General features: G+C 38.4%; 2 protein-coding genes across 2 annotated transcripts; both read right to left on the bottom strand.

Annotated features, from left to right (window-relative positions):
• Window positions 1-5,492: 5,492 nt before the first annotated feature.
• Window positions 5,493-7,092, bottom strand: LOC140951473 (uncharacterized). The gene is made up of 2 exons (XM_073400731.1): window positions 6,807-7,092; window positions 5,493-6,206 (listed from the first exon to the last, which is right to left on the bottom strand). Exons 1-2 carry the CDS (start codon window positions 7,020-7,022, stop codon window positions 5,748-5,750), a joined length of 675 nt encoding a protein of 224 aa, XP_073256832.1. The 5' UTR covers window positions 7,023-7,092; the 3' UTR covers window positions 5,493-5,747.
• A 1,333-nt stretch (window positions 7,093-8,425) lies between these two features.
• LOC140953344 (uromodulin-like) lies at window positions 8,426-14,527 on the bottom strand. The gene is made up of 4 exons (XM_073402832.1): window positions 14,497-14,527; window positions 12,839-13,111; window positions 11,656-11,826; window positions 8,426-8,997 (listed from the first exon to the last, which is right to left on the bottom strand). Exons 1-4 carry the CDS (start codon window positions 14,525-14,527, stop codon window positions 8,627-8,629), a joined length of 846 nt encoding a protein of 281 aa, XP_073258933.1. The 3' UTR covers window positions 8,426-8,626.
• Between the last annotated feature and the right edge of the window lie 1,022 nt (window positions 14,528-15,549).

Raw genomic sequence — 15,549 nt, 5'->3', positions numbered from 1 at the left:
GTCAAATTTGAACTATTAGGGCCTTTTTTCATGAAGGTGGAGGGATCCCAGGAAGGTGAGGTAACCCGCCTGCCCATATCATCTCTCATTTTAATTTGATTAACAATAGAAAGCAACAGGACTAAAAGTTGCAGCAAGAGCAGCAAGTGAGAGCAGAAAAGCCAAAACACGTGGTTTGCCAACATTTTTCTTGTTCACGTGTTAAACGGGTAGTAAGATTGCATGTAGAGGAGGGTTCTTTTCTAACCCCACCCAAGCGGGTTACCTCACCTACCTCGGGTCCCCCACCTTCTTGTACTGTCAAACTCAGAAAAAGGTGAACGCCTGGAAATTTTCGCGCGCGCCCGGTACTTTGAGGGAAAAAGAAAACAAGCTTAGCAACTCGACAAATAGTGTATAACACAATCTAGGAATCAGTCGTCATCCAAACGAAAAACAACGACGGTCAAAGCTGTTGGCTCATTGCAAAGTGGAAAAAATGGAACTGTTTCCTTGCGTAAACTAATTAGATCATTTAAGCGCACATTTTGTTCATTTGTCTATTCCATCTGATTGGCAATTTAATCTGATTGGCAATCAACTGCCATGCTTTCAGCACTAACAGGACAGTACGCGCGCACTTAAATGGCCTTTTTTCCACTGCTTGGAATTTCTTGTGTTTTGATTTAAAAATAGAGCCTTATATTATCACAAATTTTGTTAAAGTTAAGATTAATCGGTAGGAGAACTTCATGTAGTCTAATTCGGTCTGTAATCATACTAAACAATTATTGGATGAGGTTTTTGTGATAATCAAGGTCGAGGTAAAAATCATACACCGTAGTCATACATGACATGATTACCCGTGACGTCGTGTGTAGATGACGCCCCAAGCGCTGCTTTCGAAATCTCACTGCACGCTTTCGGCCAATCACAAATGAGATAGTGAGTTGAATGTACAATAACAGACCAAATTGGACTCCACTCTGTCCTCTTCCTATTAAAAATTAAACACTTAAGAAATCGGAAATTAAAAACTGCCAAGCATCATTCTGTGCCCACTTCATTCTTTGACTTCTTCCTCCTTTTACGCTTCTTCTTGGTTTTTTCGTTGTTTTCCCCTATGAAAAATAAAAAATTTAATCTTACATCGCCATATTTAACCGCCAAGGCACGGGTTGTTTCCAACTCTCCAACCAGCTTTCTGTTATAGGTCACTACCGCTATAAAAAATTACTGTAATTTAATAATCTAAAGTACCAGTAAATATTGATTTTCGAGACTGCGTAAGGTAGGTGTGCATCACATTGGAATACTTAAGAGTGAAAGAAGGAAACCCTAGGCACGAAGTACAGAAACTGATTTCTTTTTTTTTTTGATAAATCGCTCATTTCATGTCCTAAGCATTTATACTGTGATCATCAACAACCAGCTACAACGTAAACAAAAACAATATTCTAACGAATGTGCCATTTTTTTTGCACGGAAGAGAAAGAAAAAAAAATCTAGCAACAAATTCCCAGTAACATTTACTGTACCTTTTTCTGTGACACCAGTTTCCCCTTTTCGCCTCTTTGCCTCAGGTGGACCTTAATGTTTAATACCAAAAAAAAAAAAATACTATCACCAAAAACTACATATTCAGTTTCTTTACTAGGTAACGTTGGCATTTTTAAAAAACGTTGTTATGGTGAGGAAAATGGTTTGACTTGTTTTGTTGTACTGTGGGAATGACAGCTAAAGGTATACAGAAAATTGAATTAACTTAATTCCATCATACCTACACCTCCCATTGCATCATCATCATTTCTTCTCTTCCATAGTTCTACCTAATAGTACTTATGCTTTATCTGTGTATGGGGCCTCTGAAGCAGAGCTAACTATTGCCCAGCAGTTTTTAGATCGATTTTTTAAACGCAGATACATATCCAAGAAAATTAGAGATAGGTGAATTACTTAAAGTGCAAGATCATAGAATTTGTAGGAAGGCTTCTAGTATCCCGAACCACCCTCTTAGAGCTAATTTCCCTACAAGATACAACTTAAGGAATAAATCTCCAGCAATTCCTGCCATTCACACGGACCGTTTTAAGAATACATTCTTTAATAGAATTGTCTTTAAGTTTAATGTAGCTTTGTAAATAGTGTACTTTCTGTATTCGATTTTTGTATTATTTTGTTTCTATGTTATACTAATCTTATTTAGAGACATACTTTAGCCCATTAACGTTGTTATATTTAAATGTAACATAAGATAAGTAATTTTATCTTTTGAACAGTAAAGACACTTTATTTATTTATTTATTTATTTTATCTTGAAAGCCCATGTGCTCCAACATTTTCCAAAGAGTTGCTTAAAAGTTGCCCCTTTTTTCTCATTATTGCAGATTTCTTTGGCTCTTGTAAATTTGCTCCTTATAGGGTTTTCAGCTTCCTTTGACCACGGGTCGACTTCAGAGTTAAAAAAAGGTTTTTCCTCTAACGAGCTTTTACATCTCGTGGCCGCCATTTTAGAAATTGTCGTTCAGCTGGAACAGCGGCGCTGACCGGCAACAGAAAACTCTGCTTCGCTTGCTTTACTAAATCTTTAATTAGCTAGGTGTTCAAACAGCTTTCTGGGTATAATGGAGCCTTGAGTTGCGTCCACCCCTTGTAAGCAAACAGTTTTCCAAATTGTTATAAGTTTACATTTCTATATTTGGATAGGAACCTGGCTAAACTAACACATCTCGTAAGCGACCGTGACCACTTTTAGAGCTAAAATTTGAAATTTGCTCCTTTTTTTTTAACTCTCGTAAGCGATCACTTGCCAGATAATAGAGGGAAAAATTGTATAGTGCTGTTTATTTCTTATCTAAGGTACCTCGAGCAATCATCTCTTGACTTCTTCTTTACCAAAAAGGGAGGAACACTAATTTTGTAATTACTGCGGTGTGAGTTACCAGACACGAACCTTGCTCCACTTGAAACCACATGTACACTTACCGTTAAGGTTCGTTCATTTTTGACTTCGGTTAATTTGGCTTTCGTTTCAGTTTAAAAGAAGCACCATTTTAGTAGACGTAACACAATCGAAAAACATGATACCCATTATGTCTGAACTCTGCTACGCGACCACCTCCCGTAAGCGACCAACTGGGCTTGACATTTTGGGCGGTCGCTTACGGGATGTTCAGAACTGGGTTTTTTAGAGAAAATTGCTCGATTTTTGTTTTTTTAAAAAAAGTTTTCAAAAACCTAACAAGTTGCTCAAAGTGGTAGAAGTTGTCAAAATTTTCGGAACAACTCTGGCTCACCCGTGGCGGGGGAGGGGAGGGGAGGGGCGGGGGGGGGGGGTTGTTAACAACTTCACGTATAAGAACCGGTGTTTATTCCATGTCGGCGTTGAATCAAAAAGTAATACGGAAACTGGACCCATTACCACTCGCTCATTAAGGCAAAGGGAACTAGAAAAAGACAGGCAGATTCCACATTGATCACATTTAATTAAAAAAGGACACTCGGTAAGGCTCGGTATACTTACTAACAACTAAACAATATACCCCTTAGGCATTTGTGAGTATAATCATCGCTATTTCCCTTTTTTCTGTCCTTGTTCTCTGTTTTCCGTTTGATTTTTTTTATTCAACATGTGATCTTCGAGTATGGTATGTCCAGAGATATAACAAGATTTTAGTGTTTATTGCCATGAATAAGAGCTATAGTAGTGTTTCATAAAACCAAACAAACTCAGAGGACAACACGGTGCCACGATCATTATCATTACCACCATCATTATTATTGTTACTATTATTATGGCACTAAAACTCAGGGACCTAGAGTGACCATTTTTAAAATTGGCAAGTACGCACGCGGTCCATATGGTCTCAAAAAGTTCACACAAAACAAAGTTTTTGCTTTCCTTTAACCCATTTGCCCAGGAGTCGCCCGTAATCGCCGGTGCGGGTCCACATCCCTTCTTCCACTTGTAATGTCATCAGGTTTTGTCCGCTAACTTGTGCAGAGTGAAGAGATCTTTCAAACCATACCAAAATGGGTACAAATCAGTCAAGGGCGCAAAACACACAAAAAAATAACCATGTTACATTGACCGGAAAAATTACCGTAAAAATCTTTTTCTAACCCACCTTAAACTAAGGCTTTCTCGCATTCTGATTGAGTATAACGTATTTTCTCGATCCCGGCGTTTACAGTAGAAACCTGCGTATAAGAGCTTAAGTTTTTCCAAGCTAGGCTAAGAAGGTTCTTATAAAAATGTTGCTTTCTGGGATTTTTTTTATTTATTATTTTTAAAGGTAAATAAAGTGTTTTTCATTGGTGGGTGTGGCCTATATTTTGGGCCTATTGTTGGTTGCATGCATAACATAGTTACGGCAAATCCCTTATCACGTGCACGTAGGTCTACTAGTAGAAGTACATGTTAATTATCTCATTATAAGTGATTTATCTTCACTCTTTTTTTCAATATACTTAATGGTAGAGCTTGTTCTATCACCGGACGAGAAAATGGATTTGCACAAATTTGCTACTCTTTGCAAATACCGTAAAATAAGTCCCGCGGCTTATATTTTTCAAAGGGCCTTTTTGAGGGGCTTATGGAGGGATTAATCTTCGGGGAAATTTGCGTTTCAAAAATAGATTGGGCTAGCCTTATAGTTGGAAGGAAATTTACCGTTTTTGCTTTGTTTTACTTTGTATTTGAGGGAAACTTCCAAGTACAAGCCCCTTGAAGGGGGGGGGGGGGGGGGGGGAGGGCTTATATTTGGAAGGGTTATTTAACGGAGAGTTTTTGGCGTTATGAATTTGGGTGGCTTATATGTCGGAGCAACTGCGGCTCACCCGTGGCGGGGGAGGGGAGGGGGGTACGGGGGTGTTAACAACTTCACGTATAAGAGCCGGCGTTGAATCGAAACCATTACCACTCGCTCATTAAGGCAAATGTGACTCAAAAAAGACAGGCAGATTCCACATTGATCACATTTAGTTAATTTAGTCTTATATTACTACAAGGAGACGGAAAAAAGGACACTCGGTAAGGCTCGGTATACTTACTAACAACTAAACGATATAACCCTTTCGGCATTTGTGAGTATAATCACCGCCATTTCCCTTTTTTCTTTTCTTCTCCTATGTTTTCCGTTTGATTTTTTTTTAATTCAACATGTGATCTTCGAGTACACTTATCCACAAACTTAACAAAGCAATTTTAATCAAGTGATTCAGATTTCCACCAATGCAACTGATCTAAGCTTTTAATTTCTAACTTTAAGGGACAATTAAGGTGTTTCGATACAGTTTTTGAGAGGCCATACCGATATTTTTCAATCACCTTACAAGTGGTTTTAATTTTTCTTTGTCCGATCGCTATAAAATTTTCACCAGTTATTGGCTAAGGATTGAAATTTGTGGAAATGTAGTTTTAAGTAAAATCGATATTTGTCATAGTAATATCGATTTACTAAAACCTACATATTGACAAATTGTAATCTATAGTCAATCATTGGTGAAAATTTTATAACGATCAGTCAAGGATGAAATCACTTTTAAAGCGATTGAAAAATATCGGTATGGCCTCTGAAAACTATATCGAAATACCTTAAAGGTGATATAATTACTGCCTTATAAATAATCTTGTTTTGACATCTATTAAGATTTTGAAATCGGTTAAATTTGTTGTACGATATATACAAACTCTTCTTGAAACACCTTAACATGTATTTGGCACATTCTTAATAAACCTTGGCTTAAGTATTAATCGACTGCTCCAGTCACACTGAATAGTCCCTATATTGTGAAGCAATGACAGGCAAAAAATTGGCGATGATATTATCCAGCCCTCTCCACTGTCTCCACATTCTGTCATCCAAGTATGACTGCAGATCACGACGCTCTATCCCCCTCCGACCTTTGATTGGCAACTTCAGGTTAGCCCAGGCAGACTCCGCTTCCTGTGTGTGGACTCCAGTAGCCGGATCAACAAAGTTGTCACGGTGGACCACAACGTGATGATAGCCGACATGATTGGGAAGGTGGCGTTCGAGATTACTGTAAGCTCCCCAGTCGTCGGTGTACACCACACTTCCAGGTTGGAGGCACCTCTCCAGAATCGGCAAAAGTGTCGCACGATCGCGTCTGTCCACGACTGGAAAAAAACCCCGGGAAGGCCTCGTCTCAGTGCTGATCACACCAAAGACCCATGAGTCTGGTGCACGACGTCCTCTATTGTACTGTTATGAGAAAATAAACAAACTTTACACTTAATATACAGGTAAAACTTCACTGAAATCAATTATCTTTAGCTGGTTGGGGAATTTGTTGACCATGATTTGCTTTGAGACCTATCCTTTAATCGACCACATTAAAGATCGGATCAAGATCGCGATTAGATTTTTCTTAATCGCAGAAAAAGACTGAACTTAAAAAGGGACAGGAAAAATGAATTATAAGTTAAATTCTTGTTTCCTATTATAGTGCACTACAAAACGGCTATTGAATTCTTGTCACGTGTAAAATTGGGTGTTCTTTTTTCCCCTTCTTTCTTTGTAACGTGCGTTTTTCAGGGATATACAAACTTAAGGAATCAATTAATAGAGTTATTTAATTTACCATTGCTATACTGCGCATTTCGAGATATCGTTTGAAATTGCGCATTTAAATGATATAAGTTGTTATTTTTGTTATGTAACTGACTTTGATAATTGTGTAACGTCTACTAATGTTGCATCAGGATACTCTATAATAAGAGCTCTTGTTTATAGTTAAATCCAAGACCTCCGGATAAAGTTTCTACCAAGCTTTCGTTTGACAATATTTCTCCTTTTCCTCACCTTAGCTTTGTGATTAAATTTGCTTTCATCGCACTTGATCACTGCTGTCCCTCCAAAAGGGATAAATGGATTCCGCTCTATGTCAAGGGAGCATGCATCTTCTAAACGCCGAAAGACCCGGCACACGAGATTTACGTTCACTGACATCATTCTGGCCGTCTTTTCCCTGGTCACGTCCATCGACCAGAAATAAATCAAGAGAAGGAGCTCACCCATGCTTATTTTTGGAAATTCTCCAAAAAAACTATTTGTCCTCAGACTGCGCCTTTTCTTACATGTTGTACATCTCCTAAAAGAAAAGGTTATAGAAAAGGTTAAAAAAAAAATAAGTCCACACGAGATCGTTTTTTACCGGCCTCGCTGAAGAAAAACAGGTGAAAAGGAGGAATTAAAGGAGCTATGTCACGAAATTCAGCCAAATTAGGAAATTACAATATGCCCGTTAAATTAAGAGAAACATAAAAATAAGCACTTAAATCTTTAAAGGAAGGTTAAAATAACATAACAGAAGCAACAGATGCCACGGATGGGCAAAGCTCAAGAAGATTGAAAGGGATTGAAATTAAGGGTTTTGAAAACTGTTCAGCCTAACAGTTTTTCAAATTTGATCCCTGCTGATTGCAACTTCAAAAATAATGCTCAGGAGACATATTTGTTTGTGTCGGATCTCTGATTTTGTCATTTACATGTAACTCCATGACTCTTGCTCGTCGAGTCATCGCCTCCTTGAGTCGTCCTCGTCGAGTCTCACCGAGTCATCCTCGCAGAGTCATCTAGTCCTCGTTGAGTCATGGAGTGAAAATCGAGTCGTCCTCGTCGAGTGTTGAAGTAACGCTTGAAAATTCGAGTGTCTATTTACTTTTTTTTGAGCGTCGGTAGAAAGATGACTCCGTTCCCAGAAACGGTGAGTGATCCATCCTCGTCGAGTCATGGAGTGAAAATCGAGTCGTCCTCGTCGAGTGTTGAAGTAACGCTTGAAAATTCGAGTGTCTATTTACTTTTTTTTGAGCGTCGGTAGAAAGATGACTCCGTTCCCAGAAACGGTGAGTGATCCAAAAAATGTTAGGATAGTAACTTTACCCCACACAATCACTGTAACTTTACAGAATTCGTAGTTTGGTTAACTATCACAGAGCCTGGGTTACCTTTGGTCGAGCAATGATTTGAAGAGTCATAACCTAATACGCTTTACTGAATCGTGTTGAAAAGCCCCCCCCCCCCCCCTCTCTTCTCCCTCCCTCACCCCCGAGCTAAAGCTATTTATCAAGCCAGTTCAATCAAGCAATCAACTTTATTTATTTGGGATTGTAAAGATTTTTACATTGGTAAAACTAAACGAAAGTTTCATGATAGAAAAACTGAGCATTTCAAGGCCCTCGCGAAAAATGACCACACGTCAGCCATTGCTGGCCATGCCAGCCCCACTGGACACAACATTACGTGGGATCATTTTGGTATCTTAGCGTCGGAGAAAACTGATTGTTACTATAAAATCAAAGAAACATTGCTTTCACAAGAACTGAAGCCAGCTTTCAATGTAAACGTCAGTAGCGAGAAGCTGATGCTTTCTTAGTTAGCTGTTTCTTTTTATAGATTAACTGTTAAGTTTTGTACTTAATCTCGGTCCCAGTCCCTTTTCATTGGATTTGACTGATGCATGACTAATTAACAAGCAAGCTACAAATTCTACAGCCAAGGAGTTATTTTGCCGATTGTAGTACAAATTATTGTGTGTATCTATAGAAAAATAGCAGCGATTCTATCGCGGCGGCGCTACTATGAAGGTGAAAACGTTAGTACCGCTCAAACTTAAGACACAGTCATTCGGTACAGTAACGTAGATTACAGGTCGGTGTAGGTTTAAGCTTGTAAACATAGAACGAACCACAGTTTAGTATCTTGATGTATGTATTGTAGCTACAACTACATGAGCCTGAGGCAAAACAGACTTGGCGAGTGACGATCCCTTCTTCAACAGACGGATGGTTTCCGTTTAACCAACCAGGATAATCTGTCTTACAATAGTGACCTGAACGACCGCAATTTGTGTTCATGCGTTGTCGGGTGATAAACCTGTACCAACCCTCATGTAAATAACCGTCACATTTGTAGCTACCATCACTTTGGTAGAAGTCGTAATATCTTGTGTCGTCGTCTATGGTGTTGTATTGAACGCACTCAGTTTTAACACCTGAGAATAAACATAATTATATAAATTAATCAAATAATCTGACTGTATAAAATAGCCAACCATTTCACGGATATCTTTATGGGGCATGGGAGAATCGGGGAGTGCGAATGGGGAACGGAGAAGGGGAAATCTTAAAAAGCAGGACTCTTTAATATGGGGATTCTTTAAAACGGGGATATTTGCCTACAAGTGAGCGGGAATCTTTCATGTCAAATGGAAGCTATTTATACTGCAAGATGTGTCAACTCATCGCTTGCAAAATAAGAGTTGTGAAATTTATTCGTAGCAATAAATTTGCACGAGCAAAAAATTGCTTTGGGGGGACAGTGGAGGGCGTAAATATAATTTCGATTTTCTTGATTCTCCTTTTCGACTTACTCAAATTCAGAGGCGAAAGCTGCACATTTATGTACTTGAGGCACCGAACTGTTCGAAGAGTGTCTCAATGGCGTTAACCGATAGGCGTTATATGTCCGAAAAATTTAGTCGATAGCGGTAAAAATTAAATAGAGGATATTATACACGGTGGCGCGAATATATGAATTTTATTTTCGAGTGGCAAAACAATATTTTACGAACGAGCGCAGCAAGTAAATAAAATATTGTTTTTGCCACGAGAAAATAAAATTCATATCTTCAAGCCGCCGCGTGTAATGTTCTTTTTATTATATAGACAAAAGGACATTGATAAAATAATCGAGGGAAATTACCGAAATTACGTCATCGATAAACTCACGTGTGAGATTATGGAAAATAAACAACTCGGGTCCCGGATGAAGTTTTTATGAATTTTACGAGTGGTATATTTTCCAGTAAAACACTCGTGTCCATATAATAAAAAATTTTAACCGTTAGCCGTAAATAGGGTAAGAAAAGTTAACCGTAAAAGAAACTGTTCCCTAGATTTGTCAACTTTAAGGAAAGTGCTAAACTAACTTATGACCGGTTGCGTTTCTTTTTTCGAGGCTACTTTGACTCCTTACGCACATTAGGCCAAGCGCCTTTTCAGTATCCTCGGGAGTCTTACTTGACCTGCGCTTTGTAGGACGAGTTGAGAGCTCTTTGTTTTTAGATCTCCAATTTCGCCATCCAGTGTACATACTAGTTAATCGATGTCAGTATTGAAAGCTGTTGTTAGTAATTTTCCAACGGGTGAAGAAAGGCCAATCGAAAGACCTCCCCAGCCCCCACCCCCCCCCCCCCTCCACACACACACACCCACACACACACACAAGGCAAGACACTAGGAATATCGGACACTTTCAACATTCAAGAAAAACGTTATTTACTTTCTTGGCCTTAACGGACAAGCCTGGAAGTTCGGTCTAAAAACTGTTAAGCCTCGCCAAAATCAGCGGAAAAAGAGAAAACTATTCTTTATCGACCCAGCAGCAGCTAGATCTGGAACTACCCTTGTCGCTTGTTAGTGAAAGCCAGCTGAACAGTGAGTACTCTTAAAGTATTGAATTCTATACTAAGATACCGTGTGGCATTAAGTTTTTGTGAGAGTTTTATCTTGCGGATTGCAAAATAAAACTCCCGTAGAAATTTTTGTCGACCCGAGTTCTCAACCAAGCTTTTCTATTTGACCTCCGTCTGAGGTGCATGATGGGGACTTTAAGCAAATTGCTATGGCGACCTGTCACCTCTACTACGGCGGTCGAGGATACGGAGTCCTGGGGAGAGTACATCACCGTAGCCCTCCAAATTTCAGCTTTAAGCAAGCAACGCTCAAACAGTGAATACGGGGTTTCTCGCTCATTTGCTTTTGCTGTGAGTAAATGAGAAGAAGCAATCATTGGAAAACCAGAAGCGTCAAATACTTTCTTGATAAGGTGAAAACAATCTGTGATAGATTTCAAAACCAGTGATTTTAAAAATTGAGAAAAGTTGACTTTATACTCACGTACTAGTGACTATGCCACAAGACAGGTGTCCACGTTGTAGGATTTGGCGCTACGGCGAAAGGTCATTTCCAAGGATGCGCAGTGCGTCATGTTTTAGCTCTTTTACTTCCGGCCGCCGTTGTATAGGTCGCCGTAGCGATTTGCTTTAAGTCCCTAATTTCAACCTCGGAGGCAGCAAAAGTTCGAAATGCAGTTGCTCAAACTTTAAGCGAACACTTCGCATGCAATGACAGTTTCCGAAGAGACTAAATGACATCATATAGATAGATTACATTAGATTACATTAGATTAGATTAGATTGGTCGACTTAATAAAAGTTTAAAATCTGATTCATTTCAATATAGTTAGTATTCTTATTCTAAAACATGTTGATTAATACAAGGTTAATTTAAAATCAAATTGTAAGTTGAAATGATCACCGTGTATAAACAAAGTTACTTTATTAATAAACTGATTCATTCGTTGACACCATAAAACAATGAAAGTCTTGAAAATTTATCAACGCATTTTTACATTTTTATAGCTAGACCGTGACCTGAAAACGCTTGCTATTTCCTCCTTGGTCAGGTTTCCATTCGAAAGGGGTGGGGATGCTTGTCATCTTATTTAGGGGCTGGTATCGCCTAGGGTGTTCACTGAAGACGGAACCTCGATACTTTTACCCATACAAATATCTTATACTTGGAGAAATAAGAAAAACAGAAAACGAAAAAGAGTTTTTCAGACAAAACTCTGATGTATGATGACTCACATTTCGGTGCATATCCACTCCATTTACCGCTGGGTAAACATCTTCTAACCGATGGACCAACCATACTATATCCCGGGTTACAGAGGTATCTGACATACTCCCCTGCCCAGTGATTCCCGGTGATAACAGCTGCATTGTCTGGTTTACTAGGGTCCCCACAGTCAGATAAAACTAAAAATAAGAAATAAAATAAAATAAGAAATAAATAAGAAGAAAATATCCACACAGGTGGAATTCTTTCTAAAAGATAAGAATTCCACGACGTCATTATTAAAACTGAATTTTGCAATCAGTTGACTCTCTCCTTATGGACATCTCTCTAACTTTTATGATATACGAAATTCTCCCTAAAACGAACACCAGAGTTTATTCCTGTAGTCCTTCTGATCAGTCTTTTTATTAGACCCTTTATGAGACACACATTTTTTTAATTCGTGCGACATATATCGCCGGCACCGGAATTACTTGTCCCGATAATTCGAATTTTAGGCTCGTTTCGCCTTAGAGAATTTCGTTGTTGAAATTCCAGAACATTATTATAGTTCACGGCTGAATTTGAAAGGACTTTCTAGTTACGGACTTCCACTCGAACGATGTCTCTAAAGTGTCTTTGGCATACTTATTATATATCTTCAATAAAAGCTTACACCAGAAATTTCAGTCAAAAATGTCCGCAAAATGTTTCACTAGATGAAATTTTTTCGAAATGTTAGGGTCCAATTAAGGGCTGATTTCATAAAAAAAATTCATCACCAGTAATATCGGGTTATTTCCCATCACTGCTAAATGATAGCTGTAACCTTCGTATCATGTTAAATATGGTAAAGTTTTTTTTTTTCGGATAAATCAACATTTGGGCCACGAAGAAGGTGAGGAAATAAGGAAAGGCCTTTCATTTTTGGCAGAAAACAGTGAATCACCACTGGTAATCTGTGTCAGTTTAAGATGTCTCTGGAATTTTGTCTTGCCAATGGCCAAGTCCGTTAAAAACTAATTTCACTTTGTACGTTTCCCCCTTTTTTTTAGAACGAATGGCTTTTTATTGCTCTCACTATGAGGCCAACATTTCTTCACCACTATACAAATATTTGGTTTCTTGGAACATTATAACACTAACCTTCAAGGAAAAAGAAATAACAACAACTACAACAACAACTAACTGAGGACTTCATAGGTGCCTTACCTATTTTCGTGGATGCCCTTACTTCATCACTATACACGTTACGAGCAACACACGTATACGTAGCTTGGTCTGAGGGCTGAAACCGGCCAATCGCAAGCTCGCTGGTGACTACATCTGCGGTGACGTTATTGACGGTGGGTACGATAACATTTTTCTTGTACCACGTGATTTGGGGTAAAGGTGATCCTCTAGCGGAACAGTTGAACCGTACCGATGCCCCAATACTCGATATACTGATTGAGGATGGAGGTGTTGAAGTAAATACAGGTGTTTCTAAATCAACATCGAAATAGAGCTTGAGTATTTTGTTTTGCTATGTCTCTCTACTATCTAATAGTAATGATTACTCTTGCTCGTGCAACAAAATTAAACAAAGCGAAGCGACTCACAAACGCCGATGGGAGCGGCCAGATGTGACCCATTTTGTTCCAGAGGAATTACTAAAGATACTGTTTGTTTGTTTGTTTGTTTGTTTTTTTTCATATTTTCAGATGTTGAAAGAGATCAGTGAAAATAAATTCTTAATTCTGACATTGACGTAGTATCGAATTGGGCAAAGGAAAATAATTAAAAATGAAAATACATCCAGCAAAGACAAAGTTCAGTATAACCTCGACCAGACAGAAAATTGCAAATTCAGCAAAACAAACTCTCAACCTTCCTATTGACGGTGTATCACCCATAATAATAATCAGCCTTAAATGTAATACTAACTAATCTGGCTCATCATAAATGTAATAAACTTTAACCATAAATGTAAAAAGTATAGAGTATATTCTGTTATTTATAGCACAACTCCTCATGATAACCATTGTTGGCACCCTATTTAAGGCGGTCACTGCTTTTCTCTTTGACCAATCAGAAACTTCATTTTTGGTTTAGTACTTATTGTAAGTGGATTATAATGATAAAAAGTAGCTTATGATTACCACGTGGTTGTCATCACGATTCAAATCCATGGCAACTTTTTTTAAGGTGGCTCACTAGAGTATTATACGTCTCGTTTACTTTCCCATAGACCCGAATTTTTTTTAAACCAAACGTATTAGCTATCAAATTGTCAGATGGCGATTTTCTTTGTTATGGGTAACGAGCGAGCGTATGGGAATAAGGTTATAGCCAGTACTAAGGGAAGACTAGTTTCTGTCTCCCGGCCGTGCCAAATTCATTTTTACGAGTTCAACGCGCCTGCTGAACATAACAAACAAGTGCTATATTTTTAATTACGCGTTTTAATTTTTGAAGTAAACTTTTCAAAATATCTTGCCATTTTACACGAAGGAACCTGTTATCTTGGCTGCAGGCCCCAGTTTCAGGGACTTGAAATGCTCAGCATCAGAAATGCTTGAGATGTTTCATCATATGAAGAATTTACAACCACTTTACTTTAATAACTATGTTTTATATAAATTTATAAGTTTCTTTAGTCTGTGTCCTCTTCTAGAAAGAGGTAAATTAATGAACACGTTAATGCAACATACCCCCCCCCCCCCTTATAAATAGTTCTGCTGAGTCCTCGATGTCTATCTGGCCTCAGACTGTATAGGTCTCTCCTCTCAGGGGACATTGTACGTAGAAATGATACAATTCTCGAATTACCCATTCCCCTCTGGATTTTATAAAAAAATTAATCTTCAATTATTATAAAAAAACATTACCTGTCAACCTTCTGGCAGTCATAAGCTTCATTTTTGATAACATTCTTCTATTCCTCAATAAATAATTAAATGCTCTTAATTTAGCTTGACAAGGGGGTTAAAAGGTGCAGGAGCACGGGTAAAACGTAAAATAAAATAGGAAGTCACGACAGGCTTCTGATTTAATAAATATTCTTATTATATTTACCAACTGCCTTGACATTTAGAAATGTTCCATGAAAGACCAAACCATACACATTGGTGGCAAAACAAGTGTAGACGCCGCTGTCCATCTTTTGGGTGTTATTAATGTAAAGTCCATCCTTTCTCACCTCAGTACGTCCCTGAGGGAGAGGGAGAGGGGGGGATCTCTTCCATTGAACATCAGGGGTGGGGTTTCCAAGGAGCTCACAATGTAACTTTGTTTCTTTTCCCAGAAAGCCAGTCACCGTTCCTGGAATAGGCTTGGGGAACCTCGGAGGACCTACAAGGTAAATAAAGTGTAAAATTTTTTATCTTTAACGTGTGGTTGTGCACTTTATGCTTGAAGACTGCCGCGTTAAATCTCCAATTACCTGTATGATGAGTTTTTAGATGAGTGCACGTATAAGGGTGTCCTCATATATATACCTGGATTTTTGAAAACCGGGTTAGCAAAAATATAAACTCATTCTAGTACATGGCAATTTAAAACAACAAAACTCATTCAAAGGCCGATTAAAAGCCTTTATCTGACGCCGGGCAGTAAGCTAATGGTCCCTAGAAGCATTCCAACGAGTCCAAATTTTAAAAATGACGCAAATTTTAGAACATTTATTCAGTAAACTGGCTTCATGAAGTTTCAAACGGGTGTCATTTCAGTCTAGAAATTTTTAAGTTGAGTGAACTGCAGCGAAAGAGTGCCTGATTAAGGCTTACCTAACAACTTAATGAATAGTTAGCAAAACACGACTTTTTTCGCGGTCCAGTAACCACAGGATTCCGCATGGAATAGACAAAAAAGTAAATGAAACACAGTGCAAGAATTGTCACCTTCTTATCTGCAAAAACCGGCCTTTGGTGCAATGACATTAG

This window comes from Porites lutea, chromosome 11 (genome assembly GCF_958299795.1).
Source record: "Porites lutea chromosome 11, jaPorLute2.1, whole genome shotgun sequence".
In the NCBI taxonomy this organism is placed as follows: domain Eukaryota; kingdom Metazoa; phylum Cnidaria; class Anthozoa; order Scleractinia; family Poritidae; genus Porites; species Porites lutea.
This window is presented reverse-complemented; position numbering and strand designations above follow the sequence as displayed.